The following is a 17,393-nucleotide window of genomic DNA, read 5'->3' on the forward strand; positions in this document are numbered from 1 at the left end:
AATGGAACTAGGGTTTTTAGAAGTTAACTATCGACCTACATGCATTCACGTATATATAACGTATCACAGGAATGGGCCAAGCCCATTAGAAAGACTGGGCCGAAAGATCTGGATTCCAGTCGAAGGATCCTATCTTTGCTCGAAGGACAGAGTTTGAATCGAAAGTTAGGTCTTATGTTTGGTGATCCTTCGAAGGTTGGATCCTTCGGTCGAAGGATCTTTGGTTGAAAGATGTCTTGGTCGAAGGATCGTTTACAAGTTGTAACATATTTCCACTAGCACAATGATTTTACAAGATTCCAAGGATATGAAAATACGACAAAGGAGTCGGGGAATAGGATAATACTAACCTCGGGAATTCGGGTTGTCACATCTTCCACGTATTTTCAGTTAGCAGGGTATCCATGTTTTATGCTAAAGTTTGTTAGCGGTGCATATATATATGATTATATGTATGTATGTATAAATATAATCGTAAAGGAATATTTGAATTCTTTAACCTCTGATTATATCATTCGTTTGTATAATTATATCTGGTTTCCGTCGTTTTAACTTTTAAATAAAAGATGGTCGATGAGGTAGTTTGGCAGTTACAGAGGGATGTCTTGTATATGACTGTTTTGAAATTCGGTTTCAAACGTGTGGCTAACTTTATACAAGATATGTGTAAAATAGTAGGTGATTTGTTGGAATTACCTGCTTGCGATGTTCGTGACATTGGTGTTCGTGCTTCTATCGATGTGATTAGGAAGGCAATTAATCATTTGGATCGTATTGTGTCCACTCTTGAAAGTGTGAAGTGTTGCATGGAAGTTAAGATTAATTATCTAGAGCGATTTTAGTACTCATGTTTGTTTTTTATTTTTCTGTCTCTTATTTCTGGTTTTTTTTTTCTTTTTTTTTGTAGGATAATATTTTAGTTTGTATAAAAGCGGCTTTTGTTTCAGTTATTGTATTTCTTACAATTAAAGTTAGGGCATCTTTACAGAAAAGAGTGTTTGATTTATATAGTTTGGGTTGTGTTTGTGCTTTTTTTTCCACTTAAACAAGTTTACATTGATAATCAGAATTCAGTAAAAGAAGTAAGGTTTAATAAAAAACACAATGCCTTTATTAGAGCTTAATATTGTATAAAATATACATACAACTACAAATAGTATATAAGGACTATTGCAATAGGGTAACGTACTATTGTAATAGGATTGATTGGAAAGAATGGGTGAAATACCCGTTGTACATGTTGTAAGTGGTGGTCGTGGGTTGGTCCGTTCTGTGGCCTTCCCAGTTTTTTGAATGAAATTTTCGTTTCAAAAAAAATAGGGTAACGTACTATTCCTAAACATAGTGATTTCGTATAAGCACAATCTTTTCCATAATAACACACAATGTAATCAACAACATAAGTGGTATAGGACAATATTAGTATATATTATTACATTTCTATAAAAACACGTTTTGTTTAAAAAAACTTAAATTAGGTCAACACACCTAATGTTTGTAATTATAATTAACATTTTAAGTTATGCATTCATTTGTGGTAGTTTCGTGTTTACTTTGTTTTTGTATAAAATATATAATATTATCTAACTAAAGACAGTTATAATTCCTACAATTATGGTGCATGTTCAAAAACTACCCATTATGTTGCCCCATTATTATTTGAACTTTGATAACTGTATTTAATAACCCATTTGTTGTCTTAATATTTTTTACTACAGTTCTTTAGTTTCCCTTATCAATAGGTTTTGAAAAGTTGTAGTTGGAAACGAAGTATCAAAGGAGCTACTATCTATTTAGCAATGTATGTGTGATTTTGTTTTTAATATTGTGTATAGGTGTTTCATATTTATATTTAATTTCATTGCTTTCTTTTGCTGTTACATGTATTTAATAGTTGGTTGCATGTCTTCTTATAGCTATGTTTGTTGCTATTGTGTTTTGTTAATTTAAATTATGTAGTATAAATAATAGGTTAGGGTATAACTTGACAATTAATGACGTATTTATGATCGAGATGTTTGCTTTACCTGCATGAAACAGTGTTATGTTCTAAGTATGTATATAGATCCGATGGTGTTTCTATATAATAGTCGTCTATTTTCTTGGAGTGATATGAAGTATGGATACGGTGTTTTGTGCTTATGTAATGATGGGTTGTGAGATGGTATTTTGGAGTGCATTATACGGAAAAGAAGTTTATACGGTGATAACAGGAAGTTTACTACAAAATATTTTCACATGTTGTTGGTTTATCTGCTGATTCTTCTAACAAATGTCAAAGCTTGCATATAGTGTGTAAGGCTGGTGCGCATTGGTTGTTTGGTATAATCCATGATATTATGTACGTATGGATTGGTAAGTATTGTGTAGAGCTTCCAGTATGTAATAGCTATCACTATGAGTAGTTGAGGTATTTAAGGACTACATATGAAGAGGAAGAAGATCGAGAATAAAACATTGACATTATTTATCAATTGGCATCAAATGAATGTTGTTTGTATACAGATCTTGGTGGTATGGATAGTGTTAATATTAACCATGCTATTGCAAGTGATTCTGAAATATTATCAACACTGTCTTCTTCATCTATGTCGACATTTCAATCTGATGAAACATCCCGTAATATTAGACATCGTGGTCGTCCTCGATTATGAGATCGCTGATAAGTGGTAAAACACACATATTTGTCCCGTGTAAATTGTATAATTATTGTATAGTTTTTATTTATTATTTTTGGTTTTTAGTGTTATATTACATTATTTGGTGTTTTGGCAGGTCCTGGTGCAAATGGAGGAAAAATGAGCAATATGGAAATGACCAGCCAGTTGGACAGAATGAAACGCCAGTGGTCAAAGTAAAATTGTCGCTACTTTCGGCCGCATCAAGTTTGGGCTACGAAAATATCCAGACCATTGATATTATTATTATTAATATTAAAAAAAAAATTCAACATATTGAAAACCTACTGGACGTGAGTTTGGGGTGGACGAATAAAAGGAAGGAATTATGATTCCTATTTTTTTATGGAACAAGAGGACCATTGAGTTGAGGCAGTAACTGAATTGGAAGGCACACATCGCAAAATTACACAAACTGCCATTGGTTTCTTTTTACCGATTTTGGGCTTCTGGAGCACTGCAAGCCCAACACCTCCTTTAGTAATACGCCAGCTAGGCCCAGATCATGGAATTGTTTTTGGTTACAAATTATGATACAGATAATACAAGGGCGGCCATACATATGAATATATATTCTTGGCACGCAAACTTGGAGGCAGCCATAATTTTTTGGGAGAAGACAACAGAGGACGCACGTATCGGAACAAGCAAGGGACGAAAGTTAATATTGTAAGGCAATTCATATAAGATCAAGGGCGGAATCATCAGAAGCGAGCGGGAAGCGTGGGGAGCAAGAGATTAACGGGTTTTTCTACTCGATTTCTTTAGTTTTCTATTTTTCTTGTTTGTCATCGATGAATTCTTGTTCTAAACCTTGTTTGATTGTTTTTAAGACTATGTTTCTTGGCTAGATTTAATAAACTACCTAGGCTAATCACAATAGTTAAATAAAGTTTGGTTCTTTATTCGATTTTTGGCGTGGTTGTGGATTTTTCTTGTATTGTAAAAGCTTCGGAAATTTAACTTGGTGCATATGCATGCTTGACAATTGTTTTATCACTGTTTATTGCTTCATATAATCCTTGGTGACGGTCTTTATCACAAAATAGGGTTATATTAGGGTTCTTGATTTAGGTGAGTGTCTATATCACGTAATAGGTCATTAATCCTTTAGGGTGAAAACGCGTAAGTAACCTTAGAAACAATATTCGGTAATTTAATAACATCAAGTGTTCTGCTAAACTCGTCGCTGTGAGGCTCGAGGGTATTAATAGGTCTCGGTTTGGTTATAAGTCTTTAACATTCCATTGTCTATTAAACCAAGATTAAAACCCGTAGTTGCTTTAGACGTTCGCGCGGCAAGGTAGAGCGTCTTACATAGGCACTTTCAAGAAACTAGAGGACTGAAAGGAAAATCTAGAAAACCGGTAAGCGTAACAGCTTAGGTAGTGCCACAAGAATCGCCTTGAGAGTGTTTGAGGGGCTTAGTGGTGTCTTAATAGGTTTAGTATCTAAAGATCCCGGTTCCACACCACAAAATCATCGAATAGAAATCCATTCTGAGTATAGCTTGCGTCTAGCCTAGGTAGTCTTCATCGCCTTTGGTCAAAGTCTTCGTCCACGTTCGTGTTTAGTTTTTTCTTTGATTTTCTAGTTTAATATTTTAGTATTTATTTAGGATTTTTAGAAACCCCCCCCCCAATCAAATAAACAATTTGTTAAAGTCCGTGTCAGTCTAAGTCTAGATAGAGTCATTAGCGTAATTTAGTAGAGTCTCTTGGGTTTGATACACGGACTTCCTTAGGCTATATTGCATCGATCGATACACTTGCCGGTCGTGTGGTTTAGGTTTTAGAGAGTCTTAGTTTTATAAATTTAAAACTTAGAGGGTCTAGAATTAGGGTAATTTTAGTTGTTTTAATTAACCCACATTTAGCACATCAATCGCCCTGCTGGTTCAAACATTGAAAATATGCCAGTTCAACGACGTTGTTATGGTACGTATTGTTAATTTTTTTTATGCCAAGTAATGTAAACGTGTTCATGTTTTTAGGACACATCTGATTGTATCTACGTGTATTGCAGTTGGCCCAAATTCAAATCAATTCCATGGAACTAATTCAATGAATAGTGATGCACCTTTTGTATCACATTCTTTAACTTCGGAGTTTGTTTCAGCATCATCGCCATCTATGCACAACCGAAGGTCATCTTGTGCTGGTGTTTACCAAGATGAAAACTCATCAAGTATGGATTGTTCATTGATGACTGTTAGTTGTTTGGATGCCTCATTAAAATGATAAATATAACTTTCTCTTATATGATTGTTTTATTTTGTACAAGAGATGTATCATATTGGGATTGTGGAATTACAGAATATGTATGTCCTTATTGCAAAGCGATCTTGTGGTATGGTGAGAGAAGTACTAAATATGTTGCTCCTTCTAATCCAACTTTCTCTATTTGTTGTGGTAAAGGCAAGGTTGTTTTACCTTTACTTCAGCATGCTCCGCAACCATTGCGGCGGCTTTTACAGCCGAATGGTGAACCGCGATCTAAGGTGTTTAAAGAGAATATCAAGCTTCTAAATTCAATGTTTTCGTTTACTTCTACTGGCGGTAAAGTCTGTTCGGATGTTAATGATGGAGGTGGTCCCTATACATATGTGTTGAATGGACATAATCATCATAGGATTGGTACTTTGTTACCTCAGCATATTGATGGACGGCCAAGATTTGCACAACTATATATTTATGACACAGAAAATGAGGTTGACAATCGATTAAAAGCAGTTGAGAAGTGTATTCAGTCTGGGAATGATGATGCATGTATTCGAAGTTTAGTTAATGATTTAATTAAAATGCTTAATCGGCACAATCCATTAGTTCAGAGCTTTAGGATGGCCAAAGAAAGATTTACTCACTTTTCGCAGCAACCTGTTAGACTTAGACTGCTTGGTACACGAAGAAGGGATGCGAGACAGTTTAATTTGCCTACGGTCAATGAAGTTGCTGCATTGATTCCGGGTGATGGTAATCCTACAGATTGCCGTGATATTATTGTTGAAGACCGTGGTAGTACAAATGCGAAACGTATTTCTGAACTTCATCCCAGTTACATGTCGTTGCAATATCCATTACTTTTCCCATATGGAGAAGATAGTTTTAATGTGGGCATTCCTGTAAGTAATATTAGTGCTGAAAGTAAAAGAAAAAATGTTTCATTGAGAGAATGCTATTGTTTTCGGTTGATGGTTAGAATGGAAGAAGGTAGAACATTGCATAGTTCTGGCCGGTTATTTCTTACATTTGTTATTGATGCATATACGCAAGTGCTTGAACATGACTTACAATGGTACAAGACTCATCAGACAACAATTCGTTCGGAGTTGTATAATGGGTTGCATGATCGTATATTAGAAGGTGAGACAAACTGTGATTCTATAGGTCGACGTGTTGTGTTGCCAGCGTCCTTCACTGGGGGGCCTAGGCATATGATACAACAATATCAAGATGCGATGGCAATTTGTCGTTGGGCTGGTATTCCGGATCTTTTTATTACCATGACGTGTAACCCAAAATGGGTTGAAATTCAACGGCATTTGCAGGGAAACACAGTGGGTCACTTAGTATCTGAAAGACCTGATATTGTTGCACGGGTATTTAAGATCAAACTTGATGAGCTCATGAAAGACATAAGGAAAAAGCATCATTTTGGTGTTCCTAAAGTGGGTAAGTTAAATGAATTTTATTCTCAATGGTTGTATGTTAACATGTGATTAATGTGTTATTATGATGTGTGTTAAAACATTGTGTTTTTTTTTTTTTTGTCTTTGCAGTTCTTTACACAATAGAGTTTCAAAAACGTGGTCTGCCACATTGCCACATTCTTGTGTTTCTTAGTCAAGCTGATAAAATTTCTTCACCGGATGAAATTGATAGATTTATATCTGCTGAGCTGCCTTCTGAATCGGGTGACCCAATCGGTTTTTTAAATGTTGGTACTCATATGATGCATGGTCCATGTGGTAACCTTAGACCTTCGATTGTATGAATGATGGCAAATGTACTAAAGGATTTCCGAAGAGTTATTGTGACGAAACTTTTATTAGAAATGATGGGTGGTCGTCGTATCGACGACGTAATAACTCACGTAAAGTTCGTGTTGGTCGGCAAGATATTATGCTAGATAATGGATATGTTGTTCCTTATAATCGTGCGTTGCTTATAAAGTATGGTTGCCATATCAATGTTGAATGGTGTAACCAAGGAATGTTGGTTAAATATCTTTTCAGCTATATTAACAAAGGTCAAGATCGTGCTACCGCAGTATTGGAAGGTCAAGGTGGGAGAACAACATTTACATCACTTTTAAATCATGAAAATGAGATTGAGCAGTACATGAACTGTAGGTATATTTCAGCATCAGAGGCGTGTTGGAAGATATTTGAGTTTGAGATGCATTATCGTTCAGTGGCTGTTGAAAGACTCCCATTTCGTGAAGAAGGGTGTAATAGAGTATATTTTAAGGATCATGAGCAAATTTCTCATGTTTTACAACGAACAACAGCTGCAATGTCAAAGTTTACTGAATGGATGGCTGCAAATGAAAGGCATGAGTTTGGCCGGACATTGACGTATGCCGAATACCCAACTTATTTTACATGGCATGAGAAGGAAAGAGTGTGGGAGCCCCGTAAAGGTTCATTTCAAGTTATTGGACGTATATATTATGTACATCCTACGATGGGTGAAAAGTATTATCTTAGAATGCTATTAAATGTTGTGCGTGGTCCGAGAAGTTTTAAAGAGATTCGAACTATTGACGGGGTGGAACATCAAACGTATATGTCCGCTTGTAAAGCATTAAGTCTTTTGGGTGATGATGTTGAATGGGTTGATGCTGTACGCCAGGCTTATCATTGGCAATTTGGGGATCGCCTTCGTGAATTGTTTGTTACAATTTTGTTATTTTGTACTGTTAGTGATCCTCGGCAATTATTTTTTGATTGTTATGAATACCTATCAAAGGACATTCTTCATAAATATCGAACAATTTTGAAAAAATTTTCATTGAATTTCTCAGATGCTGAAATATTGAATTATACTATGGAAGAGATTGAACAAGTGTTGATTCAGAGTGGCCGGTCGTTGTCTTCCTTTCCAACCTTACCGCAAATTGACCATACTTCGGAAGATAGATTTATCAACAGGTTGGTTCAATTTGAGAGAATGTATGATGCTAATGAGGAAAGGACACGTTTTATTAAGCAATACGCTGGGTTGAATAGTCAACAAAAGGAAGTGTTTGATAGTATATATTCTGCTGTTCAGGCTAGAAAAGGAGGCGTATTTTTTGTGTTAGGTAGTGGAGGAACTGGGAAAACGTTCTTATGGACGACCCTTATAGCTCGTATTCGATCAAATAATGAGATAGTTTTGACTGTTGCGTCATCTGGTATTGCTTCCTTATTACTACCTGGTGGGCGTACAACACATTCTCGGTTTTGCATCCCTATTGAAGTTGATAAGGACTCTTGTTGTGCCATTGATGTTGGTTCAGATTTGGCTAAGTTAATCAATTATGCTTCACTTATTATTTGGGATGAAGCACCTCTACAACATCGCCATGTATTTGAAGCTGTTGATCGAACATTGAGGGATGTGTGTCGAGACAGCATGGCTGGTGCTGAGCATAAAGTATTTGGTGGAAAGGTTGTCGCATTTGGTGGTGACTTTCGGCAGATACTTCCTGTTGTTCAGTTTGGTTCACGAAGTGAAATTGTTGCTTCAGCGATTAACAAGTCGCCGAATATATGGAGGTCATGTAAAGTGTTTTCTTTGACAACTAACATGCATTTACGTGATCCAAGTATTTTTGGTAGGGATCTTATTCAAATGCGGGAATTTAGTAAATGGCTTTTAGACATGGGGACTGGTTGTCTTCCTTCAGTTTCTGTGGATGGATCAGATGATGCTACATGGATTCGTATACCAAGAGATATGTTAATTTCTGTAACTGATAAACATCTTGAGTCCGTTGTGTTAAATACGTTCCCTAATATTATGAACAGATTTAATAATGTCGATTACTTGAAGGAACGTTGCATTCTTTGTCCGACTAATGATGAAGTTGATACGATTAACCAACATGTTCTTGAGAAGATACCAGGTGAAATGTATACATTGTTTAGTGCTGATGAGATATGTGCGAGTACACAAAATGTTGAAGAATTGCGTGCTATGTATGCTCCTGAGTTTCTTAACAGTTTGAAATTTTCTGGACTTCCGAATCATGTACTACATCTCAAGGTTGGTGCACCTGTTATTTTGTTGCATAACCTAAACATGCAACGTGGCTTGTGTAATGGGACGCGGTTGGTTGTAAGTCAAATAAGTCGTCGTGTTCTTGAATGTACGATTATTAACAGGCCCACATGTTGGAGAGAAAGTATTCATTAGTAGAATTGATATGACTCCAAGTAATTCGTCTTGGCCTTTTGAATTTAAGCGACGACATTTTCCTATAAAAGTTTGTTTTGCTATGACTATTAACAAAAGTCAAGGCCAAACTTTTAATAATGTTTGTGTTTACTTAGTAAAGCCCGTGTTCTCCCATGGACAGTTATATGTTGCTGCATCTCGTGTAACATCTCGTGTTGGACTAAAGTTCTATGTGGATAATAAAGAAAAATGTCCTAACAATATGACTAAAAATGTTGTGTACAAGGAAGTTTTTTATAATTTGCCATTATCGCCAGCTGATAGTATTGTGTAATTGGTGTTGTCAAACTAGGTTGTTCAAAGGTAACATGTTTTCTTTGTTGAGTATTATTATCCTTGTGTGTATATATATGGGTCTATATGTGTAGTCTTTGTTTATAGTGTTATGGATTATATGTGTGATGTTGATTGCAGTCTTATATATATTTGCAGCTTATTACTTTATAAAATGAATCGTGCAAGTATTTCGGATTTACGTGCTTATTTTACCAACAACTGGCAAGTTGATGTGTTGGTCTCGCGTGCTTGGACATCGTTCAACCCTAAAACAAATCGTATCCTTTCATTTGACATGATTCTATCTGATGCACAAGTAAGTATTTCTTTGTAATGCAATATTGTTTAGTTTTTGATTTTACATTGGTAATTATCTAATCTTAAAATGTATATGTTTTTTCAGGGTTCATCTATTCATGCAAAGATTCCATGCTGAGGTTATTTCAGAATGCATTTAAAGAGGGATGTGTTTACAGGATTCGTAAGTTTGTTGTTCATAAGTATAGTACCATGTATCGTCCATTGCGGTGCGATATTTTCATTCAGTTCTTGTATTCAACAAGTATTACTACTTGTCCGACGCATCCGTCTGTCTTCAGACGATATGTGTTTGATTTTCTTCCATTCAATCTGTTAGCCGATCGTGTTAATGATGACAAATATCTTACAGGTATGTATGCATTTTATTCTGTTAGTTTTTTATTCTTCAAGTTTTCTAATGTTATATATATATGTGTGTATGTGTATGTGTATGTGTGTGTGTAGATGTTATTGGCGTTCTTAGGGAATGGGGCTCTGTTCAGTATCAATTGGAATCTGTTTCATCTTGCAATCCTGGTGTACGAAACATTGTTATCTCTGACACCAAGTATGTTAGTGTTGTCTATATTAATTCTTTCGTCTATATTGTTTATTTTTACTATCTCATTCTTAAATATATATAATTCAGTGATATGAAGGTGAATGTTTCATTATGGGGACACTTGGTGAATCAGTTTAGCGATGGTTATATTCGAAGAATTGCAAAAAATACAGTTATTATTATTTTGTCATCTTGCAAAGTTCGATCTTACAAGGGTATGGTGTTATGTATAGGATATGTTGCATTGTTAATTTTGATTATTTATAACTTATGTTTAAATGTTTGTATTGAATTAGGTTCTACAAGTTTAATGAAAACTGTGGCGACTCAAATTTACTTGAATCTTTCTATACCTGAAATTGATGCCTACAGGATTATGTAATTATGTGATTTGGCATGTTTTATTAGATGCATTATTATTTTATGTTTTATATACGTTGTAATTTTTGTTTTCAGTGAGTCTCCTCAAATTACTACCATTGAAGACAATGCAGCCACCTTTCAAATTACGAGTATTGCAAACATATACAGCCTTCTTACAGCAGGAGATGTGGCTGAGGTATTGTATTGCTAATACACCCAAATAAATTATTTTTTGTTAGTTTTTCACTTTTAATCATTAGTTTTTGACTTTAAATCATGTACAGGGAACAATTTTCAACATTGATGCAAACATAAGTGGTGTGGAAATGCATAGTGATTGGAAATATGTTAAGTGTAACAAATGTCGTAAGAAGGCGTCATTGGTTGACGGTTACTATTTGTGTTGGAACTGTGAAGAAGATGTTCTCAATCCACATTATGTGTAAGTTTTTTTAATATTTTATTTGTTGTTTGTTTTTCGTTTTATTAATGGTTTATGTTTTGCATATACAAATTGGAACTTTGTGTTACTAATGGTACCAATGATGAGATGACATGTGTTGTTTTTAATGAAGCTGCAGTATCTCTACTTAAAATATCTGCTGATGAGTTAGTTAATAAGTCTTTGTCAGAGGTTTATTTTACATTTCCTTTTACAATTATTAGTTGTTGAATTTTTTGCATGATTAGTATATATTAGTTTGTTCAGTTGTGTTGATAGCTTATTATGTTTTTTGTAGGGTGTTGATGATCCAAATTGGATAGAATCGTATTTGAATGAAAATTTATGTTCTTGAAGGGTTATTTTTGTTATTAAGATTGATCCCTATAATTTAGCGCCTAAATTTTCCAACCGTTTTACTGTTTCTAAATACCTCGGAGATGATATCAATGCGCTTATACAGCCTAGGTCTATATCTACAACTGCTGACACTGCCAATCCTCCATCAGCTGGTGTTCTTCAAATTGATGAGGAAACCGAAATGTGTGCAAAGATCAAAGATGTTGAATGGGAGATGGCTGATGAACTATTTAGCTCATTAGTTGATAATGTTGTTACACCGTCAAAGCAATCATCGGTAACTCTTTATGTTTTTTGTTTTTTATTTTCAATATGTATTTGTGGTTTGGTTTTTTGTGAGTTTCAAACTTTTAATTGTTTTCATGACTGTATTAACTTTGTAATATAGGTTACTGTTACTATTATTTTAATATTACTTAATATGGTTAATTAGAGTTAGTTTAATTATTGGTTTGTTTTCTTAGGTTATTGTTGGTAATGGGCGAGATGCTAGCCTTAGCCAAAGTGTTGTACAGGTAAATGATTTGTTTTATTTGGGTTTAAGTGACTTTACCTTAGTAAGTTGGTTTGTTTGATAATAGTAACATTACTTCGTAGATGATATCAATGTGGTTATACAGCCTAGGTCTATATCTACATCTGTTGACGCTGCCACTCCTCCATCAGCTGGTGTTCTTCAAATTGATGAAGAAACTGAAATGTGTGCAAAGATCAAAGATGTTGAATGGGAGATGGCTGATGAAGTGTTTAGCTCAGTAGTTGATAATTCTCTTACACCGTCAACGCAGTCATCGGTAACTCTTTATGTATTTTTTTTTTATTCTCAATATGTGTTTGTGGTTTGGTTTTTTGTGAGTTTCAAACTTTTAATTATTTTCATGACTTTATTAACTTTGTAATATAAGTTATTGTTACTGTTATTTGATTAATGGTTCGTATGTTACGTTTAGATTATTGGAGATAACAAGACAGCTGGCAACCATTTGCAATCTGAAGTAGAGGTTAAGTGTATTTTTTCTCTAAACTTTATAGTATTAGTTAGCTGGAAATTGATTTTGATGTTATATATAGGTTATTATTGATACGGAGGTAAATGATTGCCTTACTAAAGCGAGACTTCAGGTAAATGATTCTTTTATTTGGATGTGTATTTTTATGTACTTTGAATGTAATATTGGTTGTTTTGTTATGGCAGGATATTGGTAATGATAAGAAGCATGATGACAGTTTTGGTCAATCTACGATGGAGGTGAATAAATCGACTTATTTTTATGTTATTTTGTTGGTTATTTTTTTATGTGCTTTGAATGTAATATTGGTTGTTTTGTTATCGCAGGATATTGGTAATGATAAGAAGCATGATGACAGTGTTGGTCAATCTGTGATGAAGGTGAATAAATTGTTTTATTTTTATTTTATTACGTTGGTTATTTTTTTAGTGTAACATGTTGGTTTGTTGCATTTAGGGTATTGTTGGTACTGAGCAATATGAGGGCTCTGCCAGACAAATCAATAAAGAGGTAATTGGTTTTTTGTATTAATAATTTAGAAATTATAGAAGTGTTTCATGTTATCTATGTTTCATGTAGGGTGCTGTTCAAATGATCAAATGACTGATTCTAACAAAAGTCATATAGGAGTGCAAGATGCTGTCAACAATATGTCTAATTCAACGGTTGGTGGTTCTATGGTTGCTAAACAAATTGGAGGGAACTACAAGAAGAGACTTAGGAATAATTCGGAGAAGGTGAAACGCGTTAAGAAGTAGTTCGTTTCCGTCGTTGTCTGTTCACATTCCATAAACAGTTTATGCTTATGTTTTTTATTTTATTTTAATGCAGTTAGTATGTTTGTGTGTTCAAGTAATTTGTTAACTTTATGTTTGTACCTTGTAATGCCGTTTTTGTGATTGCGAAATATTTTGTTTTCTTTGTTTTTTTTTTTGTATTTACTTTCAAAGCTTTTGACTGGTGTATTTTGTGTGACTATTATCTGTATTAGGCTGTTATTAATATTCATAGATGTCAATTTGTGTGTAGATAATAGTTAATTACTTTTGTAATAGAGAAATTTATATTAGATTAATATTTAACAAATTTAACATATAACAAAAATGCAGTATTTATGGTAATGTTTCCCAAAACCACATTGTTATTATTAACACAATGGCAATATCACAATGGTATACGTTAAATACAATTCTTTTGTAATATCAACGGGCATTTGTAAATTAACAAATACGTTTCATCTACTGTCTTATATTTATTGATATTTTACACGTAAAATAATCAAGCTAAATATTGTAGAGCAATCTTACACAAGTTATGTAAGAAAATAAACGTTTATTAACTATAGCTGTGTTAATACTTTACAATCAGTTAGTATACATTCTTCTATATGTTACTTGATCATGTGTTTTGTAATATGTTACTTTATGTAATACATCTAAATTCTAAGCAAAACAAATAAAATTTTTGGTAAAATGGTAAAATAGAGTCATTAGGTAAATTTGTTATAAGACATTGTCAATATTTAAATATGTTATTACATTAAGTAGATAGGATACACTTGTAGAAGGTCAAATACATGAGCGATCAAAAAAAATAAAAGTAATCATTAAACGTTTCTAATAGTTCTTCATTATAGTAACCTTTTCGTTCTTCGTCTTCATGTACTCCCACAAGGTATCCTTGAGTTCTTCTAATGAAACTGCTATGTTTTTCTTTATCTGTAACTGTTTATCCAGATATTGTATAATCTTTATTTGATCTTCGTTCTGTAGCCCATTCGAAATATACTGCAGAACGTTGTAGTTCATGTCAGTATTGTTTCTCTCTACATCTTCAGTGGCGGTGTTATGCATTCTCTGTAGTGTTGGTAAGATTTCTGAATCCTTTTGATCCTCTACAAAGTGTGCAGTGGTTATAATTTTCTTGGCCTCTGTTGTGTCTCCGAAATGGTAGTGTGATCCAGGCATGATTGTAGTTGTGTTGAATGTAGAGATGTTTCGAGTTAGTGTTAAAAGATAGGTGATGTGTTATGGACTTATGGGTTAGTTTATTTTATAGGTGGTCAGGGGTAGGGAATTGAATAGGCGGTAAAGCGATTGGATTATTCCGTTAAAAAAAAGCGATTGGATTATTATGTTATAATTACAAAGGTTATTAATATTTTTCGTTTATTCATGCGTAATAAAGCGTGTATCAGTTTAAGTTTCCCGTGTTAGCTGAATGGGTTTGTGTGTGTAGTAATAACTGTGTGTAAACGTGTGTCTTTTCAGTTATTCGCATTGTTTCCCCAAGCAGTTTCTACATTATGTAATCGTTCCTGCCATTAACCGTTTAGTGTACCCAGATCCAGGTTTATCTAATTTTACTAACTTTTAAATTGTTTCATAATTTATAAAAAAAAAACAAACGTGTGTTGGTTGTGTACAAATATGTTATACAGTTGTGTTTTTGTCATTATGTTTTTATGTCATTATTTTTGTGTATGTGTGTGTGTCATATATTACATGTGCAGCTTCACCTTTTAAAAACATCAATCCTTTACAAGTCATTCATTTCACCAAACACTTGACATCTTCAATGAAAAAAGGATTCTTTGAAAAGGTTAATCCTGAAACATTTGTCATCTCATCAACAAGTCATGCACCTTGGGGTACTAAAAAGATAGAAAGTTGGGTAGATGTCTTGTAAGAGGGGCTTCTGCAGTTCAGTGACAACAAGTTTGAAAAACTTGTGCCACACTCAAAGAACATAGCATATGCTAGGAGTATGGTTGTCAAGATTTATCATACACAAACAAGTACAGATACCAAGAGTGTGAAAAGCTTACATTAGGGGGATATCAATTCCTAGGCAATAAGCTTAGTGTTTTTACCGTACACATGCAGCAGATGTTTTCTCAACCACTGATTGAAGAATATTATGATGTTGTTCCTGTTGCTGTAAAGTCCAACTGATAAACAAGTAGCTGAAATATATCATCGAAGATTCAATATCTCATTGATTCACCATCAGACATCACTGTTTTTGTTCAAACATCTGTTCTGTTAATACTGTCCACTGCTGAAAGTCAACCCTTCTCCTCTCATTTCCTTGGTAATCACTGTTGTTCAAAATCAGTGTTTTAACCCACTGATGGCTGTCCACTGATAGCTTAGAATCACCCACTGTTTCCAGTATAACCGTTTGCAACCACTGATCTTGCTTCATCAGTGGTTTCATAAATCAACTGTCTTCCATTATTAATTCCTTCACCAAGGGTTGGCACGTGGACTTTTGTAATCGTTGCCACGTCAGCATTCAATTTTCCCTTAGATTGTGTTTACAAAGTTTGATTCCACTTCCGCTGCATTTACTCTCATTTTACTTTCGTTCATTTGTTCAATTATGACAAACAAACTCAATCATAAGAAACTCAGATCCTAACAAAAATAAAAGTAAACGTGAAGTCTCTGTGTTGTGTGTAATCATATATGTTATACAATTGTGTTTTTTGTCATTGTGTTTTTTATTTTGGTACTTTTTAAGTAGTTTGTATGTTATGTATACCATTCTTTTTAAGTAGATTTGTGTTACTTATCATAAACGGACTGTACGGATAAAATTATCATGGCAATCTGAATTTAAATATTAAAAAAAAACAACGCATTGTACTACAAACATAAAAAAGGGGGATCGAAAAGTAAATGTAAGATATATGTTTTTCGGGTTTTCAATATAAACTGAAACTCTATTGCTGTAACACTTCTGCTTGCTGGAGTTTCGTAACCAATAGCCTCGAATTCGTTTTAGACCAGTTGAAAAAGCAATCGTCACCTAAGGAAATATGTTCAGCTTGAAGTATATGTTTCCATCCAACAACACCGTACCTATGGTAGAAAAAATATGAAAAATTTTGTTAGTGATCTATACACATTGGGTAAATGAGAAATAATAACTAAGATAATAAATTGATTGACAAACCTTATTTGACCATCAATGTTGTGTGTACGAAGATTTGTAACCCAAATATTTCCTTTAACAACTTTGATCTTTATTTCAGAAAACTCATTTAAACCAGTTAAGTCAGTAATTAACTTGGGAAGGATCTACATTTTGTAAAAATGTTAAAAATATGTAAATGTTATTAAATGAAAAACACTGAAAAACAAAAAAAAAATTAACATAAAACAGGATAGTATAATACCAATTGATTAGTTACTGTCATTGCAAAAAAAGGGTAGCTAGGATCGTCACTAACTTGTCGATAACCTTCCACAACCTTCCACATTGCTAATATGTTCATATTCTGGCTCAATCAAAGGAGTGTTGTTTAACAAAACTTGACGACCATCTTTATTGAATATGATAATATTAATATGATTCACGTCCTTTTTTTGAAAACACAGAATATCCCCAGGATTTAACCTTAGATCTTCAATAAATTTAAACCAACCATCAGCAATACAATAATTTGGCCCAATCTTTCTAATACGGACTTCCCATTGATGATACTCGGATACATTAAGTATAACCATGTTATGCGGTAAACGATAATCATAATGTTTTGAAATAAAAGTATCTGGTAGAACCTGTAAAAAAATAATTATTACAATTTTATGCGTATTATGTTTTTTTAATAAATCGTAATAACAAAAAATAAAAAATAAAATGTATAAGAAAATTACGTACCGTTGGACTTTGTATAGGATTTTGAATAATTTTACAAAACGATTTTCCAAACTCTTTATTTGGATCATGAGAGAAGAGGTTGAACTTGAAAGTATGATCACCAAGATAGTTGAAAATCATGAAGAAAGATTCATGGCCGAAGTAGTTTAAAACCTCACACCATCCATCCGTAAAGTAGAATACATCTTTTATTAATTTGATAACAACAGACCATGAATGCGTTTCATCAAATTTAAGACTAACAGTTGAAGATGCTAACTTATTCATCCATATAAATCTACTCATACATAT

General features: G+C 33.7%; 1 protein-coding gene across 1 annotated transcript; it reads left to right on the plus strand.

Moving 5' to 3' along the window:
• Positions 1-4,741: 4,741 nt before the first annotated feature.
• On the plus strand, positions 4,742-9,833 carry LOC110927864. Its single transcript, XM_022171219.2, has 8 exons — positions 4,742-4,865; positions 4,962-5,032; positions 5,122-6,349; positions 6,457-6,645; positions 6,693-8,929; positions 9,243-9,391; positions 9,536-9,713; positions 9,801-9,833. The coding sequence occupies exons 1-8, from the start codon at positions 4,742-4,744 to the stop codon at positions 9,831-9,833; spliced, it is 4,209 nt and encodes a 1,402-aa protein (XP_022026911.2).
• The last annotated feature ends 7,560 nt before the right edge of the window (positions 9,834-17,393 follow it).

Source organism: Helianthus annuus, chromosome 6 (assembly GCF_002127325.2).
Source record: "Helianthus annuus cultivar XRQ/B chromosome 6, HanXRQr2.0-SUNRISE, whole genome shotgun sequence".
Classification (NCBI taxonomy): domain Eukaryota; kingdom Viridiplantae; phylum Streptophyta; class Magnoliopsida; order Asterales; family Asteraceae; genus Helianthus; species Helianthus annuus.